Genomic DNA, 12,806 nt, shown 5'->3' with positions numbered 1-12,806 from the left:
AAATACGAGTACCAAGTTTCTTCATGATATCTCAATTTTTACTCAAGTTACAGCTTGCACGGACGGACGGACAGACGGACGGACAGACAGACATCCGGATTTCAACTCKACTCGTCACCCTGATCATTTTGGTATATATAACCCTATACTTGACTCTTTTAGTTTTAGGACTTACAAACAACCGTTATGTGAACAAAACTATAATACTCTCTTTAGCAACATTGTTGCGAGAGTATAAAAAGTCTAACTGATAAGGGATACCGGAATACTGTTTTAGTGATTGAATCATGGTAATACATTCTGTCAAGAAAGTATCTGGTATTTATAAATAAAACGAAAATTTATCAATCATCATCCAAATATATTTTATTGCCTTCAAAGTGACATCAATTTGAAGCGATGCACATGTGCCAACGCTTCTCCCAATCGTCAAAACATTTTGTTGTAGCCACTGATTGAAATTCAAGATTCGATGATACTTGTCAGAAAAAGTCGGTTTAAATCGAACCGATAGGATGGTCTGCATAAAATCCTGTCATATTAAATGAATTGCCCAAACATCAAATTCCATACAATTTGCGTGCTAATAAAGCCTTAATATTGGTCATTGTAATTTTTATGTTTCACTCGAAGTAAAAGTAATAAACACAACCTTCACCAACAACTTAAAGAAATTATAGTATTACAATCACGAAACCTACGCACACCTTGCACACCCCACGCTGTCATGACAAGAAATCTTTCTTTGCATAATAGCGCACAGAAATAGTCCAAAAACAAATTAGCGGTTGAAAACAATGACCCAGAAAAGATGGTGGCAAGAAAATGAGATATTTTAAAAATATTTCCCTAAAAGCAAAACCTGCGATTCGCCACACAAAAGCGCATAAAAACTTGCACATAAAAATATCAAAAAGGAATAACTCAAGGCGGAGAGCGAAAATAATTTTGTGTCGCCAAGAAATGTGGCGAAAAACTTTTACGGCCACTAAAAGAAAAATGGTGGCCGGGCAGGCAGCAAGGCAACAAACTGTTGTAAATCACACAGAATGCCCAAATGGCCAAGTAGCCAAGTAGCCAAACGCAAACAACACGAACGACGGCTGCAGCTGCTGCCACCAACGAGGCAAGTCTTCGCCCGCCGCTCACCGCCCAACGCTATTGCTGCCGCGCCAACTTCATCAACACACTTTTGTTTACTTGTGCCACTTGGCGCGCGCGCGCGCAAACGCGCTGTCATTGCCATTTTCTAATTTTCACTTGCCAGCCAGCAAACAAACAAATCAACAAACAAACCAACTCGAAATTGGAGCAAATGCGGTAGTGAGGCAGTGAGGAGGTGCTGAGGTGCTGGCTGAGCTGTTGGTTGGGGGCATCGGCAACGTTGTCCTTCATTGCGCCGCCACAGCAACCGAGTGGTAATGTAGCCGCTGTGCATACAATAGCTTTGACATGCACACAATAACTTAGTTGTTGCCACAGCAGCGGCAGCAACAGCAGCGGCAGCAACAGCAGCGGCGACCGTCAAGCGTCAGGCAAAGCTCTCATAGCTGGGAGCTTCAACCGCAGCTGTTGCCCTGAGTGGCTAGCCAGCTGCTGCCATCACTGGTCGGTAGCCAGCATTTTGCACGCTTTCACCATTATCACTTTTTCAATATAAATATGTATGCCCCAAACACCACCACCCCCACCCTCTCTCCTTGCGTTCACAATGCAGTTGCCACGGTACTTGAAAAAAACCGAGAAAAAAAATGAAGAAATATCTGTATCTATATGAATTTTTCCTACACACTTTCATGCCATTCTCTACTGCACCATCTTCTTCTTACACATTTTGTCCTTGTTCTCCTTTTGCAGAGTGGATTTTCGTCCAGGTCGTGGGATTTATGACTTGCAAATAAAAAACACCTCATACAATCGCGATAATGGCCGCTTCGAGTGTCGGATCAAGGCCAAAGGCACCGGTGCCGATGTACATCAGGAATTTTACAATTTGACAGTTTTGACACCGCCACATCCGCCCATGATAACGCCGGGCAACATAGCCATTGCCACCGAGGATAAACCGTTAGAATTGACTTGCAGCAGTGTGGGTGGCTCACCGGATCCGACGATAACGTAAGTAAAGTGAAATTGTTAAGTGAAAATTGTGACTTAACGACAGGTCAGTGGATAGAAAGTAAATAAATTTAGTTTCACCAAGCATACACACGCACACACATACTATGGTTATAGAATGTATATTAGATAGGTTAATAAATACCCATACACACACACTACATATTCAACACAGGCGGAAATGTAAAAACAAGTAGATTTCGGGAAATAAGTGGACTTAAAGCACTAAAGCAGGTATAAACTACTTGATGAGCAAGATAAAATTATTAGCGTTATTATTCAAATGTAATAATCTAATACTAGAGCTATCCGTAACTTTACAAAGCACAAGCGGAGTTAGTAAAAAATTGTAAGGAAAACTGTATATATTTTCGGTATGAGACCAGTCGTCTGCCTATTAGCACCTCCATCTTTATGCATATGTGAAAACTAGTAAGAATAGTACCTGTCTCATCTTCATGTGTAAAGTTAATAAACACTCAAACTAAAACTGTAAACAGCTCATATCAAAAAAAAAAAAAAAAAAAAAAAAAAAAAAAAAAAAAAAAAAAAAAAAAAAAAAAAAAAAAAAATCAAATCAACAGTGAAACAAAAGTAAGGAAGAGCAAAGTTTGATTTTATACTCCCGCAAGAGTCAAAATGGGGGAACTTACTTACTTACGATAGAACAAAATGCCTTCATTACAGTACAATATATCAGAAATTGAAAGCTTGGCGGCCGCAGTTCGAAAATTTCATGCGAGGTATGGTAAGCTATGATTTAAACTCAGCCAAGGAGACAAAATATAGTATTATATATTGGATATAGTTATGAGAAAAATCTGTCAGTTAAACTGAAAATTAACCAACATAAACATATCAAGGTCTGCTAGATAATCAGAAATTATTATATCGTATGTACTTGAGATAGAAGACGGTCGCGACTGATTTCGTTAATTTGTGACTTTACTCTAGTATTTTCGGAAAGATGTTGCCACAGATTGTTTATGAAAATAACGCCCACTTTGAACCATATATGTAGGTTGCCTTTTACATTTTTAGATATGGCAATTCACGTGGTAAAATCTGATAACTCACAACTTCATCACAGATCTAAAATTTTATATATTATACATACTTAGAACGTTTTGGCATACGGACGTTGCTTGTGTTGTTTACACTTATTTAAAGTATGCATTTCAGCCATAATAATGTGTCTTTCTTTTCTAATTCGGAAATAAATAAGGTAACCTACGTTTGTAGTTTACGGTACATTACATTATAACACGTTCGCTTGATATTGAATTGCCTTACATCTTGCCTGATTATATTTATAATAGTTTGTCTTGACCGATGCTACGGCTGCTACTATGCCGGTCTCTTTCGACCAATTCAGCCATTTCATTGCAATTTTCTACGACAGGCCTTCCGGAGCGTGGCGCATCTTCGACGAGCTCTACACCAGAAGGAAAACGTTGAAACTATCGTTGTGCGGTGGAAATAGAAATTGTATAGGGTCCATAAACTGCACAAATTTTATTGGCGGCTTGAGATGCATTTTTGCCTTTATCGTAGTAAAATATGCCGTATTTTCTCTTTATTTTGCTCCATGTTTGCGACGCTATAACTCACGAACGACTTAGAAGAAACGACAGTCAATCAAACACGTGTTAGCGCCTGAAATGAGCTTTCCGAAAAGGTATAGTATGACCCGATGCGACAAATAAAACTAGAACTACGCGCTCTCAGCGCCAAAAACAAAAATACCGCAAGACTTTTTTGACAACCTAATATTTGGCATATGGGTAATATTGACCCGATTTAAATCATTTTTGCTAATATTATTAACAGAAAATCATATTAATGTATCTCACAGATTGTCTGGTATTTTCACTAAAAGTCAGCCATATGTAAAGCGGCCCACATATTCGGTATGTGGGGAATCTGGTTATGACACGATTCAGACCTGTGACCGTATACGATAAAAAAGAACAATTTGTGCGAAATTGTATCCCAATATGGAACTTTCCGAAAAAGTGACCGGTGCAAATTTGATACCGGCTCCTATGAAACACTTTCATACCACCTTACGTGCAAAACTCAATGATTCTGACGCATTTATTTAGGGAATTTACGCACTTTTAGTGGTTTACTTCTTAACTGTTACACGCGCCTTCTTAACTGTTACACGCGCACTACCGGTTATGATTCGATTTCATCCATTTTCACAATGTCGAAAAGTTGATCGTAACTATTTGTCTTGAGGAAACATAAACCTCAACAGTTTGAGAGATTAAAAAATGCACCTTTCCCTTTTAACAATACATAAGTTAAATAATGGGCTTCTTAAACACCTCATTAATCACACCTATATACGAATAAAAAATGTCAGTTTCATTTGACACTACTTTTTTAAGCCCCACTAAGTCACTTTGAATAGTACACAAACTAAATTAAACTCAGATTTTACCAAGCGCGGAGTTTTTTAAACACCATAAGAAAACAAACTTTAAGGAAATCCAAGAAACACACACATTAATATAAAACAATTGCTGGTCCCATAAAAGAATTATATTAGCAAGTAAGCCTCACAATGGACGACTTAAGAATACTCGTACATGTCAAATTGAGCTCAGGTATTATATGGCCTCAATTAATATTTTAAAATTCAATTTTAAATTATACTCTGTGCTTCGTAAACACTATAACGCTAAACTTTAACCTTTCGAAACGAATGAAACCAAAAGTTTCTCAAAACTTCTATAAAAGCTATAAGCGTAGAAGAAGAATAATGTTGCTTTTGAGTTTATTCATAACTCCATAATGGAAAAAACCGTTTCTTTTAGAAAAAATAAAATAAAGCTAAATTTCAGAAACACTCTTATTAAAGTGTATCGCAAACGTATTAAAGCATTAAAAAATTAAACTCGAAGTTTCTTAAATACTATAATGGTATTTTACTAACACTTTTTCGCGAACTTAACCACTTCATATTCATAAATACCTTCCAAAATAAACTGAAGAGCTTCTTAAACTCAACCGTGAATTAAGAGATGTTTTCTCTCATTTTGTCCACATTAAACTTATAAGTTTAGCAAGGAAAGATCTGTGCAGAATACCAAATGGAACTCTGCAGTCGGGACAAATCAAACATTATCATCACCTAGAATCTAGCATAAACAATGGTTATCTACTGACATGAAAATAGCATCTATGAACTCTCCTTCCTCAAACATACGATAGTATGTGATCAGAAATGCGTATTGACTTCCTAAAGAATGGTTAGCTAACAAAATTTTCCTGCTGAAGATGTTCACAACTCGATATGGATTTAAAGCGATGCTTCTACAAAAGTCTGTTAACAATCATTATTCATTAGTAATATTTTCTATATCTTTTCTTTTGCTGCAGAAGTGATTCTATATCGAACACAGTGCTGCCTTCTACAGCTAAAAACAAAAACAGTTTTAATTATTAATAATTTAAATTTCTGCCAGAGAGGGCCTCACTTATCGCAGAACTACTACGCAAATACCCTGTTTGAAGGAAATGACTATGGCGCATTCATTGCAATGATGTATCTTTCGGTAGATTTTAAAGCATAATTTTCTTTGCCTCGCAAAGCTATCACAGTGCCCTCAGCACTCAATCTACCACTATTTCGCACTGTAGCACATTATATGTGTGATTGGGTTTGCTGCGTTTAGTGCAGCCACATCAAGCCTAAGCTATCAACTGTTCGTAAAGGAAAGCAAAGTTAAGTTAAGGTCAAAATGAAATTAAAAGTAAACCTAAATTGATTGACTTCGAAAATTATGTTGACTTAAGAACAAAGTGTGCGAATAGAAACGGATTTTTTCATGTAACGTATACGCAGTGTAGTACTTTATGAAGGATAATTTCCAGTGAAGCGGTGGCATACAAAGCAGCTGGAAACATTAAAAACTTGGTAGTAAATTAGTATGTAAGTATTTACTTCACGTGCAGCGAGATTTATTTTAATTATTCATTTTTATAATTTTTTGTTGCATTTTTGATGTTGCGCAACCAATTTCGCTAATAGCTGTAGGCGAATATTTCGCAGATTATGTTTAATGTGCATAAATAAAGTTACAAAAAGCTCAATATTGACTAAAGATAAGTAATGAAAGTTGTTCAACGAATATGTTTTGGATTGGAAGTAAGTACCTTGCAAAAAAAACGGAACTACTGCTCACACCAAACCTGTTTTAAAAGACAGTCATGCATAGACTCTATGTTATTTGGATAACTGATACCATGATATTAACAAATCACTTTCATAAGAGAAGTTGAAGTATCACTAATGAACAAACTGACTGCTATTGAATATAGATGTTTTTACCAGAGGAATTTATGTTGAGTTAAAGCATAGATGTGATAGCTGTGTCCATTGCATATTTGACAATGGTTTTCGGAACGTTTACCAAATTTCAATACAATAAAATATTGATGAGCTTTTTCATATTTAACTTTTCGCACAGTTAAGTTTCAAGTTTCTCCCTCGCAAATCAGTGACTATTTCTCACAGAGTTGAGCAGTGAAGCACATTAGTACACAAAGAAATATTAAGTTGATAACGCATTTCTCTTTTTATACATATGAACAAAAATATGAAAAGAAATCTCAGCTTTTCTATTACTTTTATCGATCAGAGCTTGAATCGTTTTCTTAATGGCTTTCATTGGAATTTTAGACATTTTTATTACATCCTGAACAGCTCTATTTTGCCATGAAGTTGAGTGTTAACGAAGAAACGTCAGCGGAACTGAAAAGAATATATTTATATGAACAGCGAGGTAAGCCGATTTGACTGATTGATTAGCCCTGTTTGCCAACTATTACCTCAGTTTGTTAAGCTAAATCTTAAGCTACATCACGCTTTTTTCTTTCTAAACACCAGCTCATATAGCATATATGTAGCTACCATACAAACTGATCAAACAAAAAAATACCCTTTCAAGGGAAAGTTTTTTATTTTACAAGATATCTTTTCGACACAGATAAGTGGTCAATGCAACGTCACAATCCACAAAAATATTTTTTAAATCGGAAGACTATATCATAAAGCTGCCAGACATACGAATCTATCAAAACAAATAAGCATCATGTTTTATAGAATGTTAATATGTTTAATTAGAAATAAAAGGTCAAATGAAAAGACCGGCCTGACACATAGATGGCGCTACTAAAATTTGATCTATATAGCGAGTTATATCATTTTTAATAAAGCAACTTTTGTTATTGTGAAAAATAGCGAAAAAAAGTACTAAAAATTGCTATTGTGAGTACGAGTTACCGAACACTGCTTCAGGTATGCTTAGGTTAGACATGAGGAAATGGGTTATTACCAAAGAAAATATCAATAAAGTCAACAAAATAATCTTGGTTGGCTGTAAAACGAGGTTTTTCGAGATAGTAGACACTCTAAAGACAACAACTGAATGTGTAGATTATATAATTCACGAGTATTTGGGTATGAAAAAGCTCTGTTTGCTGCGAAAGCTCACTTTTGATCAAACAACGACGAGCTGATGATTCGGAGCCATGTTTGGAGATGTTGAAGCTTAATGAGTTCGAACTTTTGCATCGATATGTGGCAATGGATAAAATGTGGCTCTACATCCACCGACAGTCATCTGAATGGACTGTCCACAATGAATGCGCTCCAAAGCGTGGATAAACGCAACAGTCGACTGGCAAGGTTATGACGCCATCATTTTAGGATGCGCATGGAATAAATTCTATTTTTTACCTTGAAAAGGGAAAGACCAGCAACAGCAACTGCTACAAAGAGTTTTCAGGCCGTTTGAAGAACGAAATCGCCGAAAAGTGGCCGCATTTGAACAAAAAGCAAATGCTGTTTCACCAAGACAATGCACGCTCTCACAAGTCAGTGGAAACGTTGGCTCAAATCCATGAATTTTTCTTCAAATGAATTCCATATTCAATGTATGTCCATATCTAGCACCCCAACCATTATTTCCTGTTTTGAGATATCAAAACAATGCTTGTTGTGAAGAAAATTTGGTCCAATGAATGAATTCGGTGATCGCCGAAACTGAGGCCTATTTTCAAGCAAAGGACAAATCGTACCACAAAAACGATATAGAAAAGTTGGAGCGTCGCTATAATCACTATATTTAACTCTTGAAAAGAAATATGTATGTTGAATAAAATATATAAATATATATATTTTGAATAAACTAATCGAGTATTTCCTAAAATTTTATTTTGCTAATGTAGGCCGCAATGAGTTTGATTTCTCTTCAAATGAAAACGTCATATTTTGCTGTTAAACTTAGCTTGCTCCGATAATTGTGTCCACAACTGTATTCAACTATAAACAATATAGAATTAAATCTACTTCGAACCATATAACCGTTATGTTCTACAAAAATATTTTTAAGGACTTTAAACATAAATATAACTCTTTCATACCATTGTGACGTTTATATATAAATAAAATATATAAAATTAATTTGAATCCATAAAACAACTAAACCCACGCCCACTTGAGCGTACTTTAATAAGAAGTTATGTGGCATTTGATGATCTAAAAAACGTATTTCATAAATATATTTTTTTAAACAAAAAAATAAATAGTTTGTCTCAAGTTTTGAGCATATCAAAAAGTAATATTTGAGTAATACTTTGTGAATTTTTCAAAACAAAATTTTGTTAACGAATTCCTGCGTTTACGGGTTTAAAAAAATCGATATTTTTATCTCCATAAATTCTACAACACCTCTAGAATATTGTATTAAATTTACAAATTGATCCGCGTAATAGTTTCGATGATATAGCCTTGAGAATTTATGCGCTCGTACTTGGCTAAGTGCGTCGTCTTTACACCAATTTTTACCCGAAACTGTGTTTTTGAAGTCGGTTGAAAAGATTGAACCAGAACCAGGCGATCTTTATGACACTTTACACAGGTCTTAGATATACTATCATTGAAGACTTGGATGAAGTTTTTTTTTCGACTACAACTATTTGAAAAAAATTCACTGAAAGTTTCATTTTTTTGTAAGAAAAACAATCTTTCATATTTTTTTTTCCTTCGTCTAAGTTCTAAGTTAAGGTTTTAACTAAAACACGTTTTGTCACTTTAGAACATCCTTTAACGAGTTATGCTAACAACGCGGACGCAGATTTTTACCTAAGAATCACCGAAATCGGAGTTTAAAATAATTTTTTTTTTTTAATTTCAGAATTTTTTTTGTTAATAGTGTTTGTTTGTAACAATAAAAATTCTAATAAAATTTTTCAATTTTTATATGGGAAAAAATTGTTGGAAAAAGGTTGTATTTTTAACCTAAGAAACCCATGTAACCCTATAATAAACAATGTCTCCTTGCGGTGGTCATCATAACGGAAGAAGAATTTATTAGTATGTAACCAAATTTCAAAAGTTAGCGGATAAGTTTAAGTCGCGACTAATTGAAGGATTTGGAAAAAAAATTTAATTTTGGCAAACTGTAAACTGAAAAACTATTATTTAGGTATTATTCTCACTACAAATAGCCTTGAAAAGATTACTTGAAATAAAAAAAAAACAAACAAAAATCGAGGACGAGATCATCTTATTTAGAGGGACTTTGAAAAATTTCAATAAATTCGCTGCACTAATTTTTGACCACCGCCTTTGAAAACAATGAAAATCACTATCAAAACTTTAAGTAGCCGCCGGTCTAGCCTAATAGATTTCCTCCGAAAGATTCTATCTTATACACCTTTACTGTGTATGCCTTGGTTATTTGAGAAAACGGTTCTTTTTAAATTTTCAAAACATTAAACCCTTAAAGAGACGTCTATTTTTTTCCTTCTTTCCTATTGCTCGAAAAAAATTTTAAATTTAGAAAGCCCTTATTTAATTCAAATTTTGATACGGATTTGAAAAATATATTTACAGTACGACTTGTCTTATTACAGTATAGGCTGATTATTTTAAATTCGAATTAGACATTTTTCGCCTAGTATCAGTTTCTATTACACACGCGCTATCTACTTTCCTCCAGTACTCCACAAAGCAAAGTACGAAAGAATCACTGAAGCCACAGCGACATTAAGACTTAATTAAAAAGAAATGAGCAGCGAAAAGTAAAACGATTTGCTGCAGAAGCACACTTAAACACACACAGCCAAATAAATAAACCAACCCATACATAGAATGAGCAATGCAAGACAGTCAAGTCGGACAAGAAATTCGATAAATTATTTTGTAATTTCGCCAAAGCATCGTGCGCTAATGCGCCAGCCAAGCGATAGCTACACTTGATTGTACAAATAGACTTTAATATATATACAATTTCATGTACTTATATATATATTTTATATGTAAGTTGTTATATATACGTCTGTAAGTATGTGCTTGTATGTGATATATGTACTCTCTTCATTTACAATATTTCACTCTCCCTCTCTCTCTGGCTTTTTCACATTTTATGCCGTGATACATGTTTTTATTGTTATTGCAGTTGGTTTCGCGAGGGCAGCAGCGTACCGTTACAATCGTACATACTAAAAGGCGGCTCCAAGAATCATTACACCAATGCAACATTACAAATACTGCCAAGACGCGCTGACGATGGCGCCAAATATAAATGCGTCGTTTGGAATCGTGCCATCTCCGAGGGTCATAAGCTGGAGACAACTGTCACGCTGAATGTGAACTGTAAGTAGGCAATCAAATTAATTGCTTTTGCGCCCATACAAACACACAGACAGACGCACACGTAGTGGTCATACCAACACATACACACATAACAAACACTCTCGCAGTTAAGCGAGTTTATTGGAATTGCGCGGCGAAATCAGTGAAACTAAAAATTTTGTTTGCTTGACTGGCTGAATGGACGGTTGGCTGGCAGGTTGAACGGTTGGCTGGTCGTTGCGTTGGCTGTCTACCCGTGTTGCCGTCCGACTGCTGTCTGCCGATAACAAGAAGCCACAAATAAAGCGCATGCGAGTTGATATCTAGCAACTGTTCCGTTAATTCTTTGCACTAATGAGCGCAGAAAAGCGAAAAATTTCATTTTTAAGTTGATAGCATAGGCGGTGGTAAGCGATTACGAAAAATGCAAAAAATGCTTGTCTGGCGGTAAGAGAGTGGTCGCGGCCAATGATTTAAAATTGCCACTTTCTGTTGCAGCAATTTTTAAAGAGCGACTTGAAGAGTATGCAAATTATGGTAATTATCTCATCAATTTGAATAAAGAAAAGCATATTAAGGCAGTAAGCAGAATTGCAAAGGGCAGAGGAAAAGTGGGCCACAATGTATATAAATACCATGAAGAATGGTGATTACTAGATTTTTGCAATATTTTCTGCTGTAATTAATCCAGTTGTACAACAAAAAATAGGAGTTAATCGGCGTTAAACTCTGCGCCATTGGCTTGTTTTGTAGAATTCCGCCTTGGTGGCAGCCTCACCAGCTAGAGTTGAAATTAAGTAATGAACTGAATTGAAAATTTGCTCTTCTGGAACTCTAAGCTCAGACCGAAGGTACATTACTGTCTTTGTAGGGGCAATTACTCTCCACCAAATCATATCTCTACATAAGTCACTCATGATTTAGGTTTGCCTAAAACCGATTATTATGGCAAAATTGCTAAAATGAAAAAACACATTATTTCAATAGTGGTCATTAATTTTCTATATCCCTACAATGTTATTGCCGAAGGTATATCTGACTTATATGAGGAATCTTTGTTAAGTGATCTTTATGTAAATCAAAAAATCGAAGTAGCAAATCGCTTGTCCACTCGAACTTGTTACTTGAACAGACCACTTAACTGTTATTCTTTTCCAAATCAAATGCAAGTAATGCCTAAAAAAATCTCCTTAGTACAGTTACTTCGATAGATCGCGAATTAGTATCGCAAAAAGTCGTGCGTAAAAGAAATTTGTCTATTTCTAAAAAAGTTTCGGCACACGGCAAGATCTTTAATCTCAACGCATGGCCGGACATTTGTTTAAGGATTCGAAAAATTGAAGTACTAACATTTTATAATGATTTTAAGGAAACGTGAAACTTCAACTAAATCTGCTGCGTTCTGATCGAATTTTCAACGTTATTTCTTTAAAATCTACCGTCTCTGCTTATCGGTGTTGTATTTCTTTGGAAGAAACTGCTTGCATACTCCAAAAACGATGAGTCTCTAGTTATCTGCATTATTTTATCCAACTATCTTTAATCCCATAAGCGGCAATGAAGTTAAGAATATATGACTCTGATCCGAACATAATCAAAAGTCTCCACGGGAATATAAATTTGAAATGAAGTAGAATCTCAAATTCAATTATTTATCATAAACATTAAATCGAAAAATAATAACTTTATTTACAAAAAATCACTCACCAAATGTTACGTATGTTACCCACTCCTTTCATATGATGCTGAAGTTTTTGGTATAAACTTCAAACGTCACGTATACGCAGTGGCAAACTCCTTTCATTTGACGCTAAAGTTAGGCGTATAAGCTGGAAAGAAAATAAAGAGAAATTTGAAACTAGACAATAATAGTTACCATGTTAAATATATTTTCACATATTAAAGTGTGATCCATTTCGAGGCTCCCTACTTGTGTGTTTTTTTATACTCTCGCAACAAAGTTGCTAAAGAGAGTATTATAGTTTTGTTCACATAACGGTTGTTTGTAAGTCCTAAAACTAAAAGAGTCAGATAT

General features: G+C 35.2%; 1 protein-coding gene across 1 annotated transcript in view; it reads left to right on the top strand.

Moving 5' to 3' along the window:
* The window catches only part of LOC108972108 (hemicentin-1), a 126,114-nt gene that overhangs the window by 74,600 nt on the left and 38,708 nt on the right, over positions 1-12,806 (top strand). The window contains exons 3-4 of the mRNA XM_018938587.1: positions 1,858-2,118; positions 10,596-10,792. Coding sequence (XP_018794132.1) covers positions 1,858-2,118; positions 10,596-10,792 — 458 coding nt within the window. The remainder of the gene's footprint in view (positions 1-1,857; positions 2,119-10,595; positions 10,793-12,806) is intronic.

The sequence above is a fragment of the Bactrocera latifrons genome, unplaced genomic scaffold, assembly GCF_001853355.1.
Source record: "Bactrocera latifrons isolate USDA-ARS-PBARC rearing strain unplaced genomic scaffold, ASM185335v1 scaffold_38, whole genome shotgun sequence".
NCBI lineage: Eukaryota > Metazoa > Arthropoda > Insecta > Diptera > Tephritidae > Bactrocera > Bactrocera latifrons.
This window is presented reverse-complemented; position numbering and strand designations above follow the sequence as displayed.